Source organism: Rhinolophus ferrumequinum, chromosome 18 (genome assembly GCF_004115265.2).
Source record: "Rhinolophus ferrumequinum isolate MPI-CBG mRhiFer1 chromosome 18, mRhiFer1_v1.p, whole genome shotgun sequence".
NCBI classification, from domain to species: domain Eukaryota; kingdom Metazoa; phylum Chordata; class Mammalia; order Chiroptera; family Rhinolophidae; genus Rhinolophus; species Rhinolophus ferrumequinum.
This window is the reverse complement of record NC_046301.1, coordinates 20,568,102-20,595,610: the sequence shown is the minus strand read 5'-3', so window position 1 is coordinate 20,595,610 and position 27,509 is coordinate 20,568,102. Positions and strand designations below refer to the sequence as shown.

Genomic DNA, 27,509 nt, shown 5'->3' with positions numbered 1-27,509 from the left:
TATGAGCCAAGTTTCACAGAAATTTGTTAGAAGATTATCTGAGATGATTATTTTTCTGAGCTTTAGACAAATCATTCATGGTTTGTTGTGGTATAGTAATTAAGTTTAAGGGGTACCTTGACAACTCCCAGCAAAATTAATCGGCTTTCTGAAAAGCAGTCATGAAAGCAACGGTCAACTAACGTGAAACGCCAAGTAGGTGTCTATGGAAAATCTCTATAGGTTTGCCCAATTTAAAGGAAGCAAGTTACTTATTGCGTTGACAAGAACAAATATGGTTACCAGTGAGTGCACACACAGTCTATGGCTGGCATGCACACAGCTGTACATGGGAATAGCAGTCTACTGTCTAATGACTTTTAAGCAACCAGCTTCAGGTCTGGATAGGTAGGAATCTCTCCACAGAACAGTGGCTGAGGGCAGCACCAGGAACATGTGTGTGAGGAATACCTGAACATCCAGGATAAACTAAGCCAAGCCTCTTGGCAGGTAGGAGAGAAGGATCTACTGCTTTCCTAGCCTGCGGAGTAAGTTGCATCTTGGGGTGCCAATATTCCCATCTGCAAAGAGCTATTTTCTAAGATGCCGCCATCCTGAATGTGGGAATGTACTGGCAGAAAAGGAGGTGTTCCTTTTCGTTTGAAAGCTGTAGAAGAAGCAGATAGCAATGCCTGATATTTCTTAAAAGAGATTTTCTTTTGTTGCAGGGAGCTTAACAGGATTACTTGTCAAGGACCTGCTCCATCACTTACAAATGAAGAAAACCTGTTTAGAGAAAACTACTTTATTGGGGGAAAATGACTTTGGAACATTTGAAATACCTTGACCTATGATGTAATGTCCTCCAAGGAGACTGAGCTAGCAATTCTCCACTGGCAATGCAGTCACCTCTCACCCTACTGAGTGTACAGGTAAGTAATAGCTCCAGATTGATTGACCACAATGAATAATACCCACAAGTCATAAACATTAGCAGAAACCCAAGAAAACCAATTTTGCTGTATTGTATTCTACCTGTCAGAGGCGACAACTGTATTTACACACTGCCTATATCAGAATCTCAGCTTCTGTAAGTTTTCCTCTGCAAAGCTGCTTTCCAGTAGGTGGGGTCATGGCAGTTCTGTACAATAGAGCTACTGAGTGTCCCACGTGATCAACATACATTTGGACTCCATTTCTCAGGACCTAAGATAAGGCAAGTGTAAGTTTTGGAACGGAGAGTCACAACCCGAGGTTAAAACCAACCAGCCTAGGCACTGCTTCCTTTTTAAAGCCCTGGGTAGAGTTCTAATGATCCACAGTAACTTTGGTTTTATTAAGAGGGATCTTAATCAGCATTTACTCAGATCCTTCTATATTCTATACTGCACAGCTGGTACTCAGAGATAATGGATTAAAAATTACACAGACTACACACACCATGAAAATTAAATTTACAAATGCTAAGGAAACGAAGAAAAATGCTACAAAGAGAAAATGGGGCGGTTAATTCTGTGGACTTCCTGGAGGAAGAGTGTTTAACGTTTAGAAAGAAGATGGATCAGAAACCAAACAGAGTTGTCTAAGAGGCATTCAATGATATACAGAAAGAAATGAGATTTCCAAAAGGAAAGAACTTTTATAAATACATAATAATTAAAAAGCGAAATGTTTATTAATAACTATGTCAATATCACTAAAAAGTTCAAACAGTACAAGACTCAATTCCTATCCTCAAGAATGATACGATCAACCTTGGCAGGAAGGAAAGATTAGACAGTGTTATGGAATGAATGTTTGTGTCCCCCCAAAATTTCTAAGTTGAAACCCTACCCCCTCCCATGTGATGAGGGTACGAGGAGCTGGGGCCTTTTGGGGGTAATGAGAGTTAGATGAGATCATGAGTGGGGTCTTCGTGAATGGGATTCGTGTCCTTATAAGAGTCACAAAGCCAGCGGTCTACCAGCTGAAGTGGGTTCTCACCAGAACCAGCCATGCTGACACTGGTATAGGTGTACAGATACACATACACCACCCAAATAACACTAAATGGTAAATATTAACTAATACTAGAAGGTAATATTGGCCTAAAGTATTGGGTATAGACAGAGAAAGGTAGCATTTAGAATCTTCCTGGGGACTAGAGTACTCGAGAAAGCTTCCTGAAGGTGAAAACAAAATTAGACCCTGAAGATAGGTTAGATTGGTCTTGAGTCAAAAAGGAGGGGGGCCATTTCAGGCAGAAAGGATCAAAATATGAAGGTGGCACACAAGGGCTACTTGAATACAACACATCATCCTATAAGAATTTAAAAAGAAGAAAGTAGAACGAGATATTCCTTATCCTAGTTACACTCCTCAGAAAAGCTGTTTATAATCAATACATGCCTAGAACCATAGAGGTTTGGAAGGACAACTGTCTGTATCAGGGTTAGCTAACCATCGCCCAGGATTAGGTTAGAAATGCACATTTTCAGGCTCCCCTCAAACCCAACAGTCACTCTGGGGTTGGGCCCAGCAGTGTGGGTTTAACAAGGTCTACGGGTGACCCTAATGTGTTTTCCAGTTCGAGAGGCACCCCTGACTTAATGGTAAATCTGGGCTGAAACATGCTTATAAGTAAAGCCTTTAAGAGATACACAAGAAACATTCGACGTAGTTAAGAGAAATATGGATCTATTTTATCGAATGCACAGAAAAAAATCAAGTTCTTCATTTCCAGACTTGTTTCAAAACTACTTATTCCCCCCGCCCCCTTCTTGGCCTCTCAGTGTTGGAGTGCTTTCCATGACATTTTAAAATGTGTATGAATAGCAAGCTGGGGAATTCACTCCTCGTTTGATTTATGACCAAAAATATCAAGCTCTTCATGTTTTAGGCATGGACGTGCTGTGAATTGAGCATTGGCTATATTGTGGCTCATAATGTCACTTTTCTACAGAACCACTATGGAAGAAGGATGACTAACTAAACTGTTCTCCACTGACTGCGATAAACACTTATTGAAAGAAATCACTGGATATCTGGTTTTTGCTTTCACTCATACACACTCACACACACAGACACAGACACACACACACACACACACACACACACACACATAATCACACACACACCAAATTCCACCCACGAGTGCCAGGATTACAGATTCTAGGTTCCTATGTACCCTAGAATGGTTGCTCTGAGTATTAAAGTGAAGAGTATATTCATTCAGGAAAAAGAACAGCAAAAATGACACGCATGTTTGAGTGGTATGTAATTTAAATCCCAAACAAACCATCTTCAGCATATAAATATACATATATGAAAATCTTGGGGGGGAAATCTCATCTGGAGAATGGGATTCCCTACTTTTGAGTTTCACTTTGATTGTATTTTCAAAGTCTTCAGATCACCCCAACATTTTAGAATACCAAATTTCTCCCAGCCTCTTTTAATACTTAATCAGTTCATAATGATTTCATGTGAATCCAGCAGTAGCTATAAAAAGCGAAGTAACATGAGGAACAATTCCATTTACTGTCCTAAGAAGGCCCAGCTAGGGTCGCATGACATCATTATTATCTGATTTATTTTAAGCAACTTTTATTTTTAAAAAAACGGGGTTTTTTTGTTTTGTTTTTTTTAACTTTAAAGACAGGCCACCTAAATAGTCTTAGGATGAATTATACATGTATTTATGGATGTAACTTGATTGACTAATCAAGTGATGTCATGTAATTATTAGTGGAGCTCTTTTTTCCTTCTCTGAGCATTTGTTCCGCAATGTGATGTTTTCCCAATGCCCCATACCACCACCAACCAGCATTTACTCCACATCCTGGGTTAACACTGAAAGACAAACCCTCAGGTAGTCAAATCAGGTCCACGGCGTTTTGTCTGTATTGGTATTGTTTGTCCTAAGGTACCTGAGCTGATCTCCACATGCCTGGCACTAAAACAAACTGCGAACATAAAATCGGATATTTTAGCCATCAATTGTCAACTATACAGGGCGCTATGGAGTAGACAGAGCAAATGCTAACATAAAGCCCTCAAAAATCTATCCACCTGGAAGACCATTCTATAGATAGTTTCAGCAGTTTATTGATCACAATGCATGCATTCTCGTATCGCTGAAAGTTTGCTTAACTGGGGAGAAAACATCCTGAGTAGGACAATAACAAATTTCCTTTGCACAACCCCAAACTGCCATGGATTGAACTCAAAACAGATCTGAATTAGCACTCACCCACCCTTTCCATACAGGGAAAACACAAAAGCTGCTCAGGAAAGGCCTTTTTTACGGGCCCTTCTTCCTTGGACAGCCCCATGGATTACAGAACAAAGTTCCTCAGATGCAATGGCACCAGTACCCACCAGCCATGTAAACTTCAAAATGAAGGGCATGGCCTTCCTTCCCTCAACACCAGACAGAAGCTCAGTGACTTACGCAGTGGATCCCCAGTCCCCATCTGCGAGAAGGTGGTTTTTGTCTGTTCCAGGTGGCCCATGGACTGTTGCAGTCGTGGGAGATGGGGAGGAAAGTGAGTCGAGACTGCTGGTAGGGGTGTCCTCCTTAACAGGGTGAGGACTGTCGCCTAGGGAGGGAAAAGAAGGTGTCAACTTTCAAACAAATACTCAGAGGAGAAAAAAATAACTCCACCAATAATTATATGGCATTACTTGATTAGTCCATCAGATTAAATCCTAAATTACATTTACAATTCAGCCTGAGAGTATCTGGGTGTCCTGTCTTTAAAGATTTTGTTGTGTTTTTTTGTTTTGTTTTGTTTTAATCAAAGATACTTAAAATATATCCTAGGTGATACCCACTGAAGACTGTTTTCCCCGTGAGAAAATACAATCATCCAAATCAGACCAAATGGAAGATGAAAGCCTTAATGTGGCCGCAGGGACTTCCTAATCTGTAAGGATCACTGATGTAAATCATAATGATAATCTCAAGAACAATTCAGAGCAGTACACCAGCCCCGCAGGGTCCAACCTCTCCCTTTCTTGTCACCTGATGCTTCTTTAAGCCACTGGCAGTCACCACTTAGTGCTTAATAAATTAAACAGCTCTAAAGGGACCTTGTCTTCTGAGCTGGATTACAATTTAATAGCCTAATTTATTAAAATCCTGAACAGACAGAAACTTCCATTTCTCTGTGAACATTATGCAGCATGTTATACCGTGTTTCCCCGAAAATAAGACCTAGGCGGACCATCAGCTCTAATGCGTCTTTTGGAGCAAAAATTAATACTATAAGACCCAGTCTTATTTTACTATAAGACAGGATTTTATATTAATTTTTGCTCCAAAAGACGCATTAGAGCTGATGGTCAGGCTAGGTCTTATTTTCGGGGAAACACGGTATTAAGAACCAGATCCCTGCAGCGACTCCAGAAGATGACTTTAAACCAAAACTAAAAGGCATTTCTTAAATGGACTGCGTGATTCATTCACAGGGGGCCATTTTTCTTTAAATTAAATTTTATTGGGGTGACTTTGTGACAAACATTTAGTATCATTTGTGTACATTATGGGCTTGGATAGAAATGCAGAAGATGGAAAAGAGAGCCCCCAAGAACAGCTGTTTCCCTCAAATGGTCTTCTTGCCATTACAGTATCCCCGTGACGTAAACAGTACCCATCAGAGCTGGGACCCCTCAGCCAGACTGACACTCCCCATTAAACATTAAACGTGCCGAAGCGCCTTGCAGAAGGCACTAACTTGGCCTTGATTTTACAGGTGATGGGTGATAATAGTTGGTCAACAAACTGCTACATGGAGGCAGGTGATATACGCCATGGGGTGGGGGGAGGAAGGGGTCCATACCCCCAAACACAGCTAGCTTCTGCCCGATTAAACTTACATTTTTCTTCAGTCCTGGGTCCTGGACACTGAGTATGCACAAATGCCATAATCAGCAAGGAACTTGATCACAGAGAACCATCTTAAACGGATTTCAGTTCTACTTATATTAATAATAAAGCACAAGAGAAATTCTGGGCTCTGGGTAAGCTAGATCCCAGGACGTTAATGCTGAAAATTGACCACATGAAACAATTCTTACTTAACTCTGACCCACGTTACAACTAAGTCTAAGAGGAAAAAAAAAAAATCTTAGAAATGGGGATGTAGAAAAGCTGAATTCAGGGAAGTGGGACTTAGAATGGTGGTGATGGCGGAAAGAAGGAATTCTTTCCGGGGGAAGTCACAGGGGGAAACATAGATGATCCTGTGCAGAAGATTCTGGTAAGGAAGAGTTTTCTGAGCCTTTTCTTTTCATAAGTGTGCTGTCAGGAAGGGTGGGAGATATGGTGGAACCAGAGACAAACACAAGCTCTCTGGGCAGGTCTTCTTCACCTTGGTCTAAATCTCCCCATAAAACCCTGCTCTGTCCCCACTCCTAAGTATACAGTCGAGAATACTGTATGATTCCTCTTTCAGTGAAGTCACTTTTTCCGCAATACTTCACTCCAAAAGTGTTTAGCAAATTGGAATAAGTCAGCCCCAAATGGAAAGGCCAATTTTCAGACAAACGTCAAACTGAAACCCAATGATGGACCACTATGATTTCCTTTTGATTTATTTTCGTTCTGGGATATTTCGCCGCCTTGGAAACAAAGGCTACTGCTTACCTTACACACCTGGATGGCTCAAGCCCATCCAGTTCTGTTTTACAAATGAGGCTCAGAACAAGGGCCTGGAACTCTAGCTTTCCCAGGCCCTTCCCCTGTACCCCTCATTCATCACGAGCAACAACTCCCTTCAAAGTTAAGAGTCTCCAATGTAAGCCCAGCACAGGGTCTAAAGTAAATTCCTGTGCATTACCTGCACAGTAGCTGCCCATTCCGGGCTTGGCGGGAAGAAGCAGAGTATGACCAGCTCTGAAGCTGACGGGATAACCTCGACAGTGAGTCAGACACAAGCAGCTTCCTGGCTTCAGGAGGCTGGCTCCTGGCCCTCAGTTCTCTGGGCCCCGTTCCCTGACTGCAGGGCAGAGCAGGACACCGCAAAAGCAGCCAGTCAGAGTCCTGGACCTTATTGCCTGATTCGCTCCTACAAGGAGAAACCTGTCAATGGGAGGCAAGTTTGGGGAACTAGAGAGCAAGGGTCTAATGCTACTTTCAAGAGAGCCTGAAAGGTGTTTACAAGCTACACTAGCTCATCGTACTGCCTGGAATCCTTTCCCCAAGCCGACTGACACAGCACAAATCGCCATTCAACATATTAAATCATTCTATCAGGAACATTTCTGTCTTCCTTCCTGTCAAACAGTGGCAATCTAAACCCTCAAGTGAAAAGAATATTGGCAGAAAGGAATATGTTTACACAAACTGATCAAACGAAGCGATACCTCACCCTGCCTTCCGTGCGCACAAAATTCCTTTCTCCTTCACTATTCAGGAATGAGCTTATCTACTTCAGAATCACTGAATTCAAGGGAACACAAACACCAAGCAGAGAACCATTAAGTACTTGTAACCATTTCTGAAGCTTTAGTTTGCCAAAATCAAATTACTACTTTTTAACTAGTATGAAAATAATACAACTATAAAAAACTCTATGCTCAGTGATGTGTGGAATGAAGATTTGAATTCGTATGTGAGAATGAAAGTCAGATGCCCTCCTCGTTTTTCACCTTTCATTTCTCTTGAGGGTCACACAACTTCTTTCCTTAGGTGTAACCCTTTAACAGGCATCTCAGGCAGATCACCTGTGAGGAACGAGGTTGTTCCAGGTTAAGCGAACAAAAATGGTGCTGAAGGACTTCAAGACAAGAAACGCATGAGAAGCAGAACTACCACTGCTAGAAGAGCAAATGACTTCTCCACAACATCCAGCCTACTTCCCACCTTCTCCACGAAGCACTAGCCAACCACCTTTTTTCTGCTTCTTCTCTCCTTTCGCACAACCATAAGCAAAAATCGAGTTCGCATTTCACTGTCATCTCGTGGTTTCGTGACCTGGTTTTAGGTCGCCATTTCCATTCCACATGCTTTGAGGGTGGAGATCATGTGTCAGTCTTGGTAATCCTTAAAGAACAAGTTGCAGTGCCAGGCAAAGCAGGAGTCTTCAGGAAACACCGACTGTGCACTCGCTGCCACACAAAATATCATGAACATGGAAAGCCAGTGCTTCTGGGCATTCAGAAGAGAAACAATCTGCAAACCTCAAAGTATTGCTACACAATCTGTACACAGCTTCCAATTAGCACCCTCTCCCCTTTCAAGCCACATACATTTCTAACTCTCTTTATTCAAGAAACAGCATTAACTGAGCTGGTACTTATATACAAGACACATCACGGATGCTGAATTATAAAGGTGAAGAATCAGTCCCTAAGCTGAAGGTGCTTCCCGCATAGTGTAGAATAGTCAGATGAAAGACAAACACAGCAGAAGTTGGTACATACTGTAATATGTTTGTATCAAGGAGCTTCGAGACCCAGAGAAAGGAATTCCCAAACATGCCAGTGGTGGGGGAGAAAGACAGGAGAGTCAGGCAACAGGAAGAAGACATTATTGCCAGACTTTCAAGCAAAGGCCCCGTGGAGAGAAAAGATCAAGACTAAAAGCATAGAAGTAAGAAAAAATATGGCAGGTCTCAGAGACACAGGTAATTGGAACTGGCTGGAGAACAGGGTCAAAGGCAAAAAGTAGGTATCTGAGTTTATTTTGTAGGCACTGGGAAGTTATTACAGGAATTAAGTAGGAAAGTGATACGATCAAGAGAATAGATTCAGAGGTATTCAGATACTACAGTCATTAGAAGTCTCTGAATGAAGATAAAGGGGGGAAGGGGAACCTAAGATGACCTTCAAGTTCTTGGTTTAGGTAACTGGGTGAATGGTAGACCGAGTAATTGCAATAGCGAATAAAAAAAAAACCACCAAGGAGTATATTGGGTATGGGAGACATTAACACCAGTTGTAAACATCTCGGGCTTGACGCGTCAATAAAAAATCCAGGTGAAAAATATCTAGAGGAGAGTTGGTTATACAACCACAGAGCTCAGGAGAGAGGTCTGAGACAGTTTCATTGATCAGAGAATCATATAGACAGAGCTGAAGTCATGGCATTGGATGGAGAGAAGAAAAGATAAAATACAGAAATGTAAGAGAACCTTGGAGGAACCTCAGGTGTAAGGAGCAGTTTTCTACTGCAAGCAGCGTGGGCTGGTTATTGCTGCTGTTATTTTAAATACAGAGAAGTGTTATTTCACAAACATGTACGATTCCCCCCCAGACATAGATTCTCATAAAAAGTGGACAAAAGTGCACTCAAGAGGACATGCCTTTCATGACAGCGACTGGATTACACTATTTAGTCTGATTTCTTTATGAACCTGAGCACATGAACAGGTGTTTTATTTATTTTCAGCCTAGACTAAAACAATCCTCAAAGACTGGCAGAAAATTAGAGCAAGAAGAGGGAATAAGAACTTGATAATTCTGTCACATCTAACAATTTAGAGGACGTTCATGTAGTTAATTGACTGTTCTTATTCGAATAACAGGAAGCTATACATACTCTCCATCCATCTTCTGGTCATTTCACTTAAACAGAAGTGGTTTTGCAGTGTTGGAAGGCATAAGGCTTTGAGTTTTCCCTCCGTTTCATTCACTTCTTTCTTGGCTTCCTCTCATATTTTCTAACAGTTAAGAAGTCAGAGATAGTTCCCTTTGAATCCCTTACCAGCTGTTTTTCACTTTGCATAAAAGCTGTGGGTATGGTATGAAACCATAGAAGGTTTCTGTTATTCCTCAGAAATGGATTGTCTCCGCAGAAGCAAAGCTATCTCATGGTTCCCTCTCTTAAACATCCTGGTTTATGTATTAACAGAAAGAAGAAGGAAAAAGAAGAGGAAAGAAAACAGCGAGAGGGAGGGAAGGAAAGAGGGAAAGATATAATTTATTAGCTGAACGTAATCCTAACAAACTTCACAGTTATGTATTTGGTTAACTGGAATTCACCAGCAGACGACTACTGCAGTTCCATTGGCACACAAATACTTCCTGTCAGGTCAGGATAATCATAGATGCCTCTAAATATCAAACAGTTAACCACTAAGATCAAAGAAAGATTTACTGAGAATTAATTGCACTTACAAACTTAAAACAACACAGTAAAGACTAGTCCTCTTCCCACATATGCCCAACAACAACAACATGATAAAATAACATTTTAAAAATAAAAAGATATAACTGCACTAAAAAACTGTTACCCATCTCTGTGAAACAGAAAGGAAACATTGTTTCCGAGGTCAAGGGGAACACAAGACGAAGGTCTACTGTCTCCAGGGCCGGGGAAATCCAACAGAACGAGCCAGTCCTTTGACTCCAGTGGCATCCTAGTACAATATACCTACACTACCCCAAGCAGCGGGGCTGAAACCCACTCTCCACGTGGAACAAGGGGTTGGGAGACACTAACTGGACGCCAAAAACCTATGACCAAATCGCCCCCTTTCCCAGGGAGCTGGATTGGACATGCTCACCCTTCCCATCTCCCGGGTGAGATTTATGTGCAGGAATAATAGGACCCGGTTCTGAATCAAAGCACCTGGGTGAAACTGCTGGAGGCAGGAGCCAGAAAGGGAGGAGAAAAACTAGGGAGAGACAGAGGCTCCAACTCACCACATGAACACATAACAAAATCCTCTTTCATGATAGACTTGTAAACCACAATTCTAAGAACACAAATAAAACTGATAGTAAATCCAACAACAAAAAAATCAGAGATGCAGGGATTTGTAATATGTACAAAAGAAGTGAAATTGCCAATATCCACGTCCCAGAAGAAGAAATAAATTGAGAGGAAGAACTATTTAAAGACATAATGACCAATTCCTCAAAATTAAAGAAACTTCAAAGACCTCAATCCAAAGGACACAGAACAGGGGAATAAAGAAAATACTATACATAAGACACATTATTGCAAAATTTTAAAATGTCAAATACAAAAACCAAAAATCTATATAGAAAGAGCAGATATAAAAAAGAACCAGATTGACATCGTGTTTTCAACAGCAACACTGAATGAACAATACTGAAGTAATATTTTTACAGTATTAAAGAATTTTGAGCATAGAATTAAATATTCAAACTGCCATTCAAACATGAGGCCATAACAAAAATATTATTAGATATAAAAATGCCCAAGGTTTCCACACAAAGAATTATACTGATAATTCTTAAAATTTCTTTTCAAGTATTTAAATCGAAGAATAAGATATTGTCAACAAATTTGATAATGTCTGTTTTTATCTTCTAAAAAGGAAAGGTGAAAACATAACCAAATTGATCCAGAACCAAAATTCTGGAAAATATCAACATGGCGGGGGTAGACAGCCCACAGGGAGATGAGAGTCCATTAAATTATTTCTTATTAGGGTGGAGAGAGAAATATAAATAATTTAGTTTAAAAAATTGATAAATGAGATTATAAGTCCTCAACCCCAAATAAGGGAAACCTTAAAAGCAAAACAGAATATGTATCATTGGAAATACAAGAACATTTGTTTTAAAGAGAAAATAGAAAAGAAAAAAATATATCAAAATTCATTAAATAAAAATTATAAAATGACAGAAATCCTAACATAACGGTAATTACTATATAAATAGTAATCCATACATAAATGGATTAAACTCACTAATTAAGAAACAGTGACTCTCCAAATATATATTTTAAATCCAACAATATGTTTACTAAAAGAAACATGCTTAAAAAAAAGACAAAGAAAGGCTGAAAATTTTTTTAAATAAATGAAAAATAGATATACTAGGCAAGTATGAACCAAAAGAAAGATAATGATCTTAATAAAATGCATGAGAGACAGAGATATTTTATACTGTTAAAGGGACAAGATGATCGAACAAGAAAAGCACCTAATGATATAGCCCCAAGGAAAAAATAGAACTATAAGGAAAAACAGAAAAATTAACAATTGTAATTGGAGATTTAAACACACTCCTCTCAGATACTGCTATCATGCATAGCAGTAAAAAAAGAGCTCTGTAATCAATAATACAAAGCTGATCTATATTACACACATACACACACACCTTGTAATAAACAAAGGATACATGTTATTTTCAAAAACACATAGAATATTTATGAAGGAGGACTAAAGTCTTAAAAAATTCCAAAAATAAATATTATGCATACCAGAGAACACATTCTCAGGCCAAAATTATTTAGAATGTAATAAACAAAAGGCAGATGTTACAATTTCCATATGCTGATAAACTAAATGAGGTTAAATAGAGAATCACAATGGAAATTAAGACAGGTTTACAAGACAATAAAAATATTTCATATCAAAATTTGTAAAAGAGCAAAAAATACCACAGAAAAATATTTATAAGAAAAACAAGTTCAGAACATTTTAATGCCTTATTTATTTAAATAGATAATTCTCCTAATTATTGATTATCAGTGAAGAGTCATCATGACTACTTAAATATTGAAATTAAATTCAGTCAGGGTGAACTCTCAATAAAATAAAATTTGCAGAAATATATGTGATGTCTTTTATTTTAGTGTAGTCACTCAACAGGGATTACTTGTATACTAGTTAATACGTACAGACTATTCCATCAAGTTAAAAGCTAATATTCTTAACTATTAATTTCATTATCTATTGGTATGTAAGACTTTCTAGGGAAAAACATCTCCCAAGTCACAGTGGACAATTGATGAGAAAGAGTGATTTGACATATTTAAAAACTCACCCTAAGTACAGAGAAATAAATCCCAAAACTAAACATAATATATGCTTTAGAGAGTAGCTTCAACTAAAATTAGGTGGACTCTTAGCAGCAGTGGTGAACAATGCTGTTCTTGTTACCGCTCCCCCTTGTGCCTGGATTCATTCTCCTGTCATTCTGTATTTTCTACCTTTTAAAATTGGGCTGCCCCATAATAACCTATAATGTCTTGCTTAGAGTAATTCAATTTCTTCTTTGCCCGCTTGGTGTGTCTGCTCTCATGATGCTCCACCTAAGGAAGGCTAGAGCACCAAAAATTCAGGCTTGAAGTCTGAAGCTGGAGAGGGCTCAGGAGGTGAGGAAGAGAGAATAGACATCCTCAAAGATAAATATTCGCTGGGAAAAAGTCAGAGTAGCAGACAGACTAACAGCTCTGGGAATGAAGTTGATAGAAAGAAGCTTGAAACTAAGGGGATTATAAAATGGTGCAGTAGCAGAGTTTTATGGGTTTGTTTTGCTAACTGATAGAAGCCTATTCAAAATATAACCTTTGAACTAAGCAGCAAATGTTCATGCTGCCCTAGTTTCCTCCATGTGGCAGATATTACAACATCAATAAAATCGCCTTCGAGCCGTAGCAGTCTTTCCTCCAAATGTTACCTAGGACATATAAAGTGTACTAAAAAGGAGAGGAGTGCTTAGTATCCAGAACAGGACTCCCCTTTTCATATATATGCTGACATAGTTTCTACTTTGCTAAAATAAAGTCTGAGTTGTTATATTTTACCACATCAAAACTGGTTTCTAATGCTGTACTGACTAGCATAAATTAGGATAAGCCAACATGTATGTTTTCCCTCCCCTCAGCTCAATAAGCTGTTGAACTTGATATTGTAAAACCCAATGCTGAAAAACAAACATGGAAGGGACCTGTATAAATAAAGCATCTTGTCCTTAGCACTAGTATTTCCATAATTATTGACTTACAAGCACCAGAGTGGCCAGATACCCAACTTTACTGCAAGACTGAGGAAATGGGAAATGGCCACACCCAAACAACATAGAACCACATGTCTTGCTTAGTTGGATTGTCTAAGACTATTTCATCCGTGGAGGCCACTCCTTGCTTGTTGAATAGGAGTGAACAGGCTTGTTTCTTCACAACCTATTCAGATGCTTGATTGGGCCAGAATCTCCTGGAATTCCAAGACCTTCTCTGACTAGAAGCTGCAGTATACAAACAGGAACGACTGGTATACAGCAGGGAAGTCTGTGGGCAGCAGGCCTGAGAAGAGGAATGGTCATATCCAAAACCCAGCTGACACCTGACCAGCCAAAGAAAATGCAGCACTCCCTTCCCATCTTTCCATATTCTAATTTACTTGAACTAAAATGGCCAAATAATGGCTGTGACTTGCTTTATGAGGCACCATCAGTGGTGGCATTAAACAGGTAAGAACTTTAGAAAATGTTCAAAATAAGACACAAATTAAAGGTGATATATTTTGCAATCCAGGTACCTATTACCATCCTTCTCAAAACACAGGCCAGAAAACTTACATATTATCTTACACATTAGTTTTCCTTAATTGGAAAAGTACACATACCCACACTTCCTTTCTTAAACCAATTAGAATAATAAAGATAGATTAAGGAAGTCAAAGGTTGACTTTAAAATTGGACTTTTAAAATTGCTAATGTAATTGGTTATCTTTCTTTGAAAAGCGAATCCAACCCTACCACTCAAAGGGAGTTCTTTACTGCCCACAAAGTAGTAGGTGGTAAATGATTACTGTTAAAATATAGACTAGATTCTAAGTTTTACATTAGGGAAAAAAGGGGAGGGGGAATAACAAATTAACCCTGCCACCTGCCCATTAAGGAAAGAAAGCTAATTGTGTTTCTCAGCAGTGGGAGGTGCCCTGAGAGACAGGTTATAATTGCCAAGTGGAAGGAAAGGTTTCTCAAGTCCCACTTACCCCAATTCTCAGTTCCTTTGCAAGTGAAAGCAATGTCATGCTGGGTAGGGAGCAAGATGTCCCAGTTCCTCTCCTTCCATTTTGCCCTCCTCAAAAAAAACCAACATTAGGAAGCTAACACTAACAAGCAGATCTATGACAGTCAGTGGCTAGAAGAGAATAATTAACTCTGGTAATATAATTTCTCTAGCTGGAATCTTGACTAAGAAAGGAAAGTGTGACTCTCCGTGGATTAACTTCTCACCCCCAATCCTAAAAGCACAGGAACAAAACTGTAGCCCCCAACACACACACACACACACACACACACACACACAACTGAGTAAGAGAAAAGGCAACTCCTGAACTATAAATTAAATGTCACATTAAGGCATGAAAAGATGTAATGAAATTGCCATACAATTATACAGATTTTATTTTCTACTGTCCAAAGTTTTATTTTTTTTTTTTAAATAAAGCATAATGCTTGTCCAAAAAAGCTACTGGACAGCTAAAATATGCCAAAAGTGTGTGCTAGGAAAAGGTGATGAGGGCATCAGCTACATAAAACTCAGTCTGTTTGGACAGCAGCTAATAAGCATTAGGTTACAACTCCAGGAACCACCTCTACTACTTGCAAGTCAATGGAAGTCAGTAGTAATTCAATTATAAAAGGAATAAGACCAGTGCAGTTGCAATGTCAATAGAAGTCAAAGTAAATTGCTTTAGTCTATAAAGCAGAGAGCATTTTTCTATCATAATCACAGTCCTGAGGCATTATTTACAGACTGAGATTTCTGCCTGCATAAACAAAGAAAAAATACAACAACCATGTACTGTTAGGCTTCGGAACCAAAAAGTAATCAGATACCGTCTTCCATAAACTTTTAGAGAAGGCTGACACACTGACAGCTCAGAAAATTTAAAGCATGGTGCTCAGAACACAAACTCCAGCCCAGCTAAGACAGTGAGGGCTGTTGGACTCCCAGATAGGTATTTACCTGTCCTCGTCCTGCTCCTCTATTCTCCTCACATACAGAATATTAATTAGTATCAATTGCCAGATTAAGACTCTAGCAACCAAAAAGCTTAGGAATTACTCTGGATTGAAATAACCAAAACTAAAAAACTAAGCTTTGTTCTTTATGAAAGTCTATTTCAAGCCCTCTACTTCATACAACAGGCCCTCAAAAAAATATAAGCTAAAATCCTGGAGCATTTACTACATATTGGGTGGTTTACAGTCATTAATTTATTTGTTCTTGGCAAAAATCACTTGAAATTGTATTGCTCCAAACTCATGAGGCTTAAGGGGGAATTTGCCGAGATCATAAAAGACAGCAAGAAATTCAGGACAGAGATTTAAATCCAGGTTAGTTTAAATGCAAACTTAAACCACAAATAATTTTACCACTAATAAAACTCTGCTGCTTAAGTATTTCCAGGGATTGTGGTCCCCCAAATGCTAGGACAATGTGCCTCTGAGAGAGTAGCCCAAGTAGAAGGTGAAAGATATACTAGATCTAACAAGAAACCACAAACCAGCAAGAGCTAACCATTGTCAACATGGTGCCCATGAAAATTCTCCAGGTTAACTCACTAGAGGGACTCCAGACCCTCCTTTCTAGGGTTCTGCCTCATTCTTCCTCCTTCAAGTACGAAGCACAGCTTGCATCAGCATTAAGCTGAACTTCTGTAGCGTAAACACATAAAATAGGTATGTAGACTATATGTGTGTATGCCTTTATATGTATATGCACATGTATGTACAACAAGGAATATTCTTTATGAAAAAGTAAGAAATACAGATTTGTGTACTGTGTTTCCCCGAAAATAAGACCTAGCCAGACAATCAGCTCTAATGCCTCTTTTGGAGCAAAAATTAAGACCCAGCATTATGTTATATTATATTATATTATATTATATTATATTATATTATATTATATTATATTATATTATTATATAAGACTCAGTCTTATTTTAATATAATTTTTGCTCCAAAAGACGCATTAGAACTGATTGTCCAGCTAGGTCTTGTTTTGGGGGAAACATGGTATGTACAAAGAAGAAAATCACCACACACTCACTCCCTAAGGATAATCATTGTCATAACTGATAAACATCCCTCCAAAACTTATTTCTATGCGTATACATCTATTTACATAATTTTTCTTTTAGAAGTGAGATTATTCTGAAAATTCTGTTTCCTAACTTGCTTTATTCATTCAAAAGCATGCCATTTGTATTGTTTCTGTGGAAACATTTTTATCATTGGAAGGTAAGACATCCGTGTGTGGTTAGTAAGGGACACGCACCATCTGCTCGTGTTTGGCTGTAGAACGCAAAGCCCCTGTACGAGGGTCATCCACACAATAGACCACACAACGCTACATGGCAGTGAAAAAAGGATGGGGGCGCTCTTCATACTGACATGGAAAGCAACACAAGATATGCTATAAAATTTCTAAAATAAAGTACACAGCTAGCTTTTGGGTGCACACGGGCTATGTGAGGGTTTCTATTCATATTTGCTTATACATATACAAAGAATTCTGGAAGGTTAAATAAGAAACTGTGGGTTGAACCACATGAAACTGCTGCTATTCCATCATTTTTGACTTACACAAAGAGCAGTTCTCATGGATACAACCCTACTCATAACAGTGGTTAGCGGTCCAATCTGAATCTCAATTCTGAAAAGATTTAAATTAACTACGCAAAATTCCTGATACTTTACTATGTTTGACTTCCTAAATGAAAAACAAAAAAACCTGAAATTGCTGATGTTAGATAACTTTGAGACTAAAAGATGGCACGTTTACGTGGCCCAATCTATTGCTATCAGTGGTCACAGATTGGCTCTGCAGAGGCACTCGGCTGCATGAAACAAGCTTAGGGGATGGAATGGAGACTTTTCACGTTGTATCATTCTATATGTTTTGGTGTTTCAAACCATGGAATGCATTCTGTGTTTTTTTTTAATGTTTAATTAAAAAAAGGAGAGGGAGAGAAGAGAGATAAAAATAAAAAATAACAGCAAAATCCAGTATATTCAGGCAGCATCAAATTCCTGATTCCGTGTTACACACATTTCTAACAACCTATTAAGGCACTACGTACCTGAGATAGCCACACCACAACTAACCTAAGACCAAATGGTTGCAAAAATCACGAGGAAATAAATCTATCATTGAAATAAAATGATTGTTTTCCCTCCCAACTTTCCATAAAAGTCAGCATCCTCTTTTCTCCCGGAGGGCCCATTTTTGTCATAGCGTCTTGGGTCCCAGGTTTAAAACCATACTCGTCTCTGGCTCTTTCTTCTCCTTCATCAAGAGCATTAAGTCTGATTCCCTTACAACACAACTATGCACTTTCTACAATTGAAAAATTGAAGAATCATTCTTAAAATTAAAAAATGAATATATCAACATACTGTTTTAAATGCACAGACTATCTCTGACTTTGCTGCGGTATTTGTGTTTAGCCCTTTAGCAGGGAGGTAAGAAACCCAGACTCTAGGGTCAGACTGCCTGGGTTCAGTCCGGGCTTTGTCACTCACCAGCTGTGAGACCTGGGTGAGTTATTGACCCTCTCTGTCTGGGCTATAAAATAGGGATAACAATAAACCTAAAGGATTGTCATGAGGATTACATAACTTTAATAAATATTGCTAAAAAACAGGACCTGGCCTATACAATGGTGTATGTAACTGTTTGCTATTATTACCCTCCAGATTTTGTGACCTGTTTTCATATTAACTATTAAAAAGTTTAAGAAAATAAGAGTATAGCATTAAGATAATCAATAGTCAGAGACCTAAATAAATCACCCTTTCTATTCCAAACCAAAGAGAAAAATAATGATCATAAACACATTTTAAGCTCAAAACATCATGCTGCTAGTTTTAAAGTCTATTAGCACACACAGAATGTCAGCCCAGGAATTCATTTTAATAAGATGAAAGACTTTTTTTTTTTTTTTTTAATCCGAAGGTGACGCTGGACTCCTAAATACTGCTCAGAAGGTACACAGGAAGGCCATGGAAAGCAGAACGAGCATTCCAAGGGAACCCAGCTGCAAAGTTGCTCCCCAGAGCTCATCAAAGGCAACTAGACAAGTAGTTACGGGAGTCTCCTCCACAGTGACTCAATCGCACGTTGTTTCTTTTTCCTCCAGAGCTGATAGAGATGCAGTAAGTAAAAATTAAATGGCCACAGGTTTGTTTGGTTATATTGTCAACAGCATTCTTATTCCGTGGTAATTTTTATCATGGTCCCTAAGAGTTTTCTGAGTGACGGAAGTCACTTAGAATCGGCCACGCTGAGATAATACCTTCCCCTTCAAGATTTCTGCTCATCTTCCTGGCTACCAAAGAAAATGTTTCAAATCAGTCACTCTTGACAGCCTTAAAAAATTCTATTTCATTCAGGATAAACAATACTTGGGTTGGTTTGAAAAGATGTTTCTTAGACAGCCCGGCTACCTCCTACGCTGTAAGCGTTTCAAAGAGGGCTATAAAGAGAGTGACAGCTGCTTGAATTCAGAACTAGAAATTAAAATAAAAGCTATTAGAAGTGAAGCAAAAAACCCGCACCACGGGGAGACAAGCTTTAAAGAGTTTTTCTCTCTTCTGTACATTCGAGTTACCTGCCATGAACTTATTTTCACCACAGAAACAGCTCTGTGTTGTGTAGAGGCATGAAATAAGCTTTCTTCCCCTCTCCAGAGAAATGGGGAAATGTTCATCCCACACAGCAGCAGGGTTAAGATTACACAGGAAGTCATATAAGAAGTGGCCTCGTGCTTTGTCACTAACATTAGGGTGCGGAGGTTCTGGGAGCCTTGTGGGGAAGCGACAATGCACGCGAGCTGCGTGCATGATCTGTGGGCATGCCACAACTCCATTCCAGCCCTGAAATTTCTGGCTGCCTTTCCCAACCCATTGATCTCAACACGGAAAACTGAGTTAAGAAATAATCTGTCTATATATACTGTCACTGATTCAAACGGTCTTAGATTTCACTTCATAACACAGTACTCCATGGCAAGGAATCATAACATTGCTCTGGAGAGATTGGCACTCAGGAAGTTATTATCCAGAGCCCACTCATGAAGTGTCATGCAAAAAAAAAAAGATAAGAATTGAGAGAAAATTACCAAGCTTAGGATAAAGATTTGCTGGTGCCCCGTTACTTGGGTTGATTATAATTCTGTGTCAAGCGGATGAGATATGCCTACAAGGAAACATCAATAGCTATAGAATGTCACCGAAAATTCACATCAACAATGGTTTTACAGTGGTTCTTCTCACACATAAGTGTCCTGATAACATTTTGGGGAAGACAGGGGAGTTGCAATTCCCTTACAAAAGCATGTTTTCATGGAGGCAATTTCTAAAGATACTCTCTTGGGAATTGAGATTAGCGAGTACACAGCTGCCATGACTGTCACCTGTCCATCCTTGACTTCTACTGCAATAAATGTCGTTTAGTATAGTTGTCTCCCATCCTTTATGATACACCTGTGAAGCAGTGTGAGCAGGTATCAGTGAGGGAAAGTAGGAAAAACATGAGCTCTTCTTTGTTCATGGTTATGAGACTATTCTCTCTCTCACAAGACATAACATTTTAGTAATTATTTAATATTTCTCTTTCCACTGATTTTCCACATATACTATGTATACCAATATATGTTATACTGTTTTTACCAAACCTATTTTCCAAAACAGTTATATAGAGCAATGTGTACGGACAGCATTAACAAAATGTGGCATTTCCTTTCTTTGGATGATATAAATATTTAAATTTAAAAAAAAAATCACAGGGCAGAAGCTAAGACATAAACACAAGGATAGATTTACCTAGGAGGCTAAAATGTGGCTGATGACACCCATTTTGATTACCTGCCTTCATCCTCCACATCCAGCCAGTTGAGAAGTCCCAACAACTTGCTGTAATAGCTCTCCCAGATATTCATTTTCTTTTCTATTCCTAGTGCTTCTTCGAGCTAACATCAGCCTAAGCCTACATTACTTAACCAGCCTTTTACCATGGCTTTCCTGATTCTTACACACAGCTTTCTCCCACTCTGATTTTAGAGACTGAGCCATATCAGGATATGCTCCTCCTCAGGGTAAAAGGAAAATGACGTCTCATTGCTTATCCATCTCCCCTTCAACAGTTGTATTTTCCCTTTTTTGCTGATAAGGCTGTGTATCCTCATCATGGCATCTACCAACAATGTAGGACTATAACACATTCAACAAAATGTGCTGCAGTTAGCATATCCAAGATCCAAGTGTGAAAGTGCCAACTCAAGGATACCCAAGTAAGACCCACTCTAAAATAATGTTAAATCCTGCCAGTTGGCTTACAAGGTGATTTTGTTTTCAACTTGCTATAAATCCTATTTTTTTAAGTTGCCTAAATAAATAAACTGTTCTATCATGTACAAAAAAAAGATAGGCATAGAACACCTCATCACCCCAGAAGATACAAATAACAACTAGTCCCGTGACCATCTAGTTCTATTTAAAATAAGAGCTAGCATAAAGGAAGAAAGGGAGAGCTTAGTCAAAATTCAGATAATAATATTATCACTCCCCAAACCTTTTAAAATTTTTCTTCAACAAAGAGTGTATCTCATATAGCCCCCTGACCTTTCCTTGTACTTGGAGCAATTACTCCAAACACAATAGTCTCTTCTTACATAGAAGTAATAAGGACATAAATTTGGAGTGGGCAGGAGAAAACAAAGATACAACATACACTCAACTTTTTGAAGTTACTTTACTACTAGTTCTACAGAAATAAAAAGAGATAACTTGAGAATGACATGAAAGCAACCTTTGATTTTTCATCTTCTTTTTAGCACTTAACAGCCTACCTCCTCCTATTTTGCTATTTCACAACTGACTTGGCCAAATGTGCTCAGCTTTGAAGTTGATGAGATTATTAAATGCTATGAAAATGAACAATATGGCTTCTACAAAATAATGAAAGAAGAATGTCAGTAAAGATTTAACAGCTGCTCTATTTACTGAAAACTAGCTAGATACTATATCCATTTTGGTTCATAATAATCATCAACAAAGAGCCTTCAGCAAGTAACTAGAATTTTAAAGACTTTTGTAAATAATAAGTTTAATATCATTTAATCATATATTACAAAGAAAAATAATGAGCATTGTGTGTGTACTATGGTTAAATGTGCTAAAGCCAATTAAAGGCTTTATTGAAGTAAAGATACTAAGTGTCTTCAATCAGACTGGTCTTCTCTCAATTGGGGGTGCAGTGGGGTTCAATATAACCCAATAAAAATCATATCTAACAGTAGAGTTTCTCTCCTATTTCATGCCTGCTTGGCTTCTCTGCTTCCAGGCTCATGCTAACAGGCTTGCTGAGTCTTTGGTAATAATGACTTTTTGATCTGCCTTATGTTACACTGAAACCAATTGAGTGTTTTCCAGGGTTGGCCATTTGATACATCACAGTTTCATACCCTACCCAATGTAGAAGATGAAATAATATACCACAAACCACTTCATTCAAATACTAAATCATAGGGCTGGGAAAAAAATCTCCAGTTATCCATTCTAGTTCCCTGAATCTTAGCAAATAATCTACCTAACTTTTATTAAACAAAAAAATTATTTGTACTGGATTTTATTAAATCAAATTTAATTTATATTACAGTGAAAAAATTGGGGGGGAGAAGGAGAGAGAAAAGGATGTATTTGAAATTAAATTTTCTATTAGACTCATATGAACTAAAACATTTGGAAAACTAATCAACCAAAGTTGGCTAAAGTTGCCTACCTTAACCAAAACCAGATACAAACGGGAAGTGACTCCACTACTATCGATAAGAAAAAAATGAAAGATCAAACTTTTTGAAATCTTCAAGTAGAATTGACAATTAGATGACTCCGGCTACAGAAAAACAAACGAACAAACAAAAACACCTAAGTCCTAGTGATAAGAATAGATTGTTTCTAAAAAAAGGCGTAGAGTCCTCAGTATGCTAAGTGATATCCAATAACATAGTTTTTTAGTATCCTTTCCCCATATGCTTCCTTTCAAAAGCATATATGCCACTTCTCTTCATTTATTTCCTTTTTAGAATATGTGAAACATACCCCTATTTCATTCTGAAATAATTCTTTTTCACTTAAGTTTCACTAAAGCTTAGCTACAAATAATGGGGTGGGGAGATATATAGTAGTTTTCAATTGCTTTATCTTGTTACCTCTAAGATAAAAATCACTCCATGACCAAAATCATGGGATTTCCTGATTCTGACAACTTGCTGCCCCTACCCCTCCAAAAAAAATCCAAGGCTATAATGAAGAAGTATTAATGCCAAGTTATGAATTACAAATGTAGAATGAAACATCATATAAATGATGAACATATAGAAACTGATTGAAGCAGCTGAATATCTGAAAATCTTCTTCTCCCTTATAAGCAAATAATTTTTAAGAATTATTTTGACCTAAAAGTTAGGAAAGCAAAAAAAAAAAAAAAAATAGGAAAGCTACAATTGCACACCATTTTGAGTATTCTCATAAAAGATGTGCTGAATACCACTTCAGTAGCTTCTTATCCATTTACAATCACTTAGCAACTCAATGATCAAAAGATTAATATGCTATATCCTTGTGATTGGATTCAGTGCATGCATTATGATTCAATTCCTAAAAATACCAAAATAGTAGATGTAATTCGAAGACACACATTCCCTCTATGGTCATTTTTTTAAAATGAAATACAGCCAATTCCGTTTTGAGCCAATGTAGGTATTATTGCGTGTCGTCTTGATTTTTTTCCCCCGCCTACTTTCCAACATTTCCAACTCTTTCACTCTTTATTAACACTTCCACCTGAGGACAAGCGAGATATAAGAAAAGTGCAATTCAAATCAGTCAGTTTTACTCCTTATTAGCAGCTCTACAGAGGGAGAATGAACATGAGAAAAAAGAGAGAGAATAAAAAGATTAGCTGGGAACAGAAGTTGAAACGAATGTCTAAAAGGAAACTGAAATTATAAGTTAAAATCAACTTTCACGTCCCTCCTCTGAAAAACAAGGACTTGATTGTAAAGCTAATACTTGCAGCATATGATGCATGTCTTAAACGATTTAAAAGACTACCAGAACATCTTGCCCCCAGGGTTATTACAGTAAGCATTCGAGTCCTTCTGCGGACACCTCCGAGTCAGTTGATTAGAAGACATTTGTCACTTGCTTGCATGGCTCTTTTGATATTAACTACCTGGACATTTGCTTATGTATCTGATGATGATGAAGGTACTGTATCTGTTTCTTCATTCCCTTCCTCCCTTGGACAATCATCTCACACTTCCAAACCAATATAACCTCAGCAGCTTGAAAGGATAATGAAAGATACAAAACAAAATAAATAAATAGGAAGCCAAGGAGGAGAAATGAAGACTAATTTCAAATTCAGGAAACATCCTCAGCAGGGGTGAAGTCCCACAACAACAGAGCCGCAGTTTGGGACACACACGCTGCAAATGCAGGGTTTGAGACCCGGACCGTCTTATTCTCCACACCAATAACCGCATGGTTACAAATCAGCAATCTGTGGCCTCTACATGGCGCACTGTCTTGTTTTGTAGGGATCAATGCTTCAAATTCCAATTCCCAGGCTCTGTTTAAAAAGTAAGTAATCTGGCAATACTGAGACAACATAGTCACAAGACGACATGATAGCCTGGATGGGACATGAGAACTTCCATTTGCCAGAGTCCCACTGTAGCTCAGTTCACTCAGCCTGGCCCCCAAATACAGGTCAGTCACAACCCCTGCCATATGATGAGATACCTGCCTCATGGGGAAGTCAGAAAGACGGGGCGAGTAAGGTGCAGAAGCCATAAATGCCAGTGCAACAGTGAACTGTGCCTTTAATCTAGAAGCATTTAACATCAGCCTCTATCTGCGCTTCTCATAAAAGATCTACTTTAATTTTAGTTTCCCTTCCATGTGTCGCAGGGTTATGTAACCTCACAGGAGGTCACACAAGTCTCCCAAAAAAGAAATTTAAGCTGTCTTTTAAAAATATAAAAAGAACCCTGCATAACAAAGACAAACACAAAACTGAGACTCTCATTCTCGCCCTGACACGAAAGCTTTACCCTCCCTGTTAATCTCAAATATTATAATCTTCAAGGAAAAAGAAATGAAAACACAAAGGATGGAAAACCAGGGCCTGCCCTGGGGATATACACCATATTCTCCACATGCTGTCAAGCAGAAAAATATACTGAACATCTTACCATCTTCCAGCTCAAGACAAAGATTATATACAGCCACGGGTCGCTTGGTCCTCTGGCCTTGTCGCTTTGATTGTCTTGGTGGAGCATTTGGGGGTGATGTTGACAGGGAGACTGACTCAAGGAATGTGTCATCAGGCCGGGTCCGAAAAATCTGCCATCAAAGCATAAAGGACATTAATTGTTGCCCCAGAACAGAAACCTGTGTATTCCAACAGCAAACCAGCATCAAACAACATTGATTTGGAGTTCATCCAAAATGGGCGGGAGCCAAAAATCCATTCCTACAAATTTGGGGTATAGGTCACGAGTCTTTTATTTTTATTTTTAACAGAAGATTTCAAAACAACATTTCTCATTAAAATTAAGTCCTAGCAACATCAAATCATTATATTTCAAAATAAATTCATTCCCAAACTAAACAAGTATAATTATCTTTACCAGGTGTAGACAATACCACAGCTCGTCATCCATGAAGGAAGTAGCCAGGATAAAATATTAAAAACAAATATCCCATCAAATTTCACAGAGGGTTATATTTATGCCAAAAAGCTGGTCACATTTTTTTCAAATTACATAAACAGAAACATATGACTGCAAATATTTTTTACATGTTTCAAAACAGCTTGTGCTTATGAAATTACCTTTCAGATTCCCACATACATTTTTCATAAAATGTTTCATAGATCTTACCAATTCACTTAATACCCTCCAACTTCTCTTAATAATTCCCCTTCCATTTTTAAACCTAGAATATCAGCACCTTGATTATCTACACTATCATTCATATATCAGCAATAATAACATTAATTAAAATGTGCTGCTTCATTGCTTAGGAAAAAAATTTTTTTTTTTTTTTTTGAGAAAAGCAATCTGTGCCATAAGAGGGAGTATGCCATATACAGGTGGTTTGTAATAGACTGTCCCTGGCTGCCAAGACCTGAGTTCAGAGGTTTCTTGTCCCTAACAACAATGGTGGCCCGTCAGTCTTCAATGAAAGTCATAAAACAAAATATTTAGAGACATCAACCTAACAGACATGGCACCTCCAGAGGGCTGATGTTCCTCAGGTGGAAGCAAGAAACAGAAAGAAAGCCAGCTAGCATTAAACAAAACATAAGTCTAAAATGATAAAAGGCACTGCGCGAAAGCCCCACTATTACAAGGAAATTATTACATTTGTGCATCTGAATAAAAACACTCATGTGATCTTTGTATATGAGGGAGGGTATCACATATGTGTATCACGTTTAGAAAGAGACAACCATAGCAGTTATAATTACAGAGTCTAAGAGTTCTCACCTAAAAACTATTATATACCAATAAAAATAAACACTACACCACAGCATTTGCTTTATAGTACCATACTGCCCCCTCATGTGTAAACAGAATAAAAAAATGATTTAAATTACTGTGGACAAATATTTTGCGGGAGAAAATTTAATTTAGTGCTCCAACTGGTAACATACTAACACCGTATTTCCACAGAATCTGCATTCCAATAGGATATTCTGGCAAATAGCAAACTACTTATCTGCCTTAAAAAACCCTCTGCTGCCCAGATTATTGTCCGCAGCTGGATTCATGGCCATCTGTCACTGTTCACCTTTAAAAAAGGTTGTGGAGTCACAGGGAGAGGAGAGGAGTTAGGTTGAAAAAAGCATGGCAATGGTGAAGATGGGACAACTTAATTCCACCAAAACAAAATAGCACCTGTGCGTGACCAACATTTGGAATAGCTCCTTGACTTACTTTTGTTTGATCTTTACAAAAATGGCAAATGCCTCTGGGATTTACGGGAATAGGAAACCCAAAATACACAGAGCCAATGCACCCAAAGCCTAAATGAGCAATGGAAAAGTGAAATCCCAGCACTGCGCAGCTGGTAACCTTCCAAGCAGACCTTCCTGCAAAATCACACTGACTACTGGTGCAAATGCTGACAAGCATCCCTCCTGCACCTTGCACCTCTACCACCACCACCTCCTCAGGGTGACAGCATGGGTGGTGGAGGAGTGAGGCGTGGGGGTGCTCAGCCAGGAGTGTGACTCCAGTACTCCAGGGGGACTGACCTGAGACGTCCCGGGGCTGGGCCTCCAGAAGCCTCCATAAGAACCACTCGTTCAATAGATTCTGTGTTGTGCTAGCATTGCAAAGTGCTCACCTATCATCCCGAGTAGGTGGTAGCAAAGCAAGGATAGCTCACTTGAGAAGGTACTATCCTGCCTTTTCTATCTCCCAGCTATGGAAGCTTAGACATACCAGTAAAATAGTGAGTACCTCCTGTTTTCACCTGGAAAGTGAGGGCCCTAATAACTATATCTCAAGTTATTAGGTTGGTGCAAAAGTAATTAGGGTTTAAAAGGTTAAAATTGCAAAAACCTCAATTACTTTTGTACCAACCTAAGATTTCGGGGATTAAATGAGATGATACTTATAAAGTGTTTAGGACAGCACCTGCCACCCAGACACCAGAACTAAATAGTAGCTACCGCTATTTGTAATATGATCACATGCAGTAAATAATGACAATGAGAATGGATGCAGACCCTCATTACTCTATTCAACCACCGT

The 27,509-nt window shown here is 38.6% G+C and overlaps 1 protein-coding gene across 3 annotated transcripts in view; it reads right to left on the bottom strand.

Annotated features, from left to right (window-relative positions):
* ARHGAP10 (Rho GTPase activating protein 10) overlaps window positions 1–27,509 on the bottom strand; it is a 251,677-nt gene that overhangs the window by 15,295 nt on the left and 208,873 nt on the right. For all 3 annotated transcript variants that reach the window (XM_033135263.1, XM_033135262.1, XM_033135265.1), the window contains 2 exons: window positions 24,939–25,089; window positions 4,412–4,559 (listed from right to left, as the gene is read on the bottom strand). In XM_033135263.1, coding sequence (XP_032991154.1) covers window positions 4,412–4,559; window positions 24,939–25,089 — 299 coding nt within the window. The remainder of the gene's footprint in view (window positions 1–4,411; window positions 4,560–24,938; window positions 25,090–27,509) is intronic.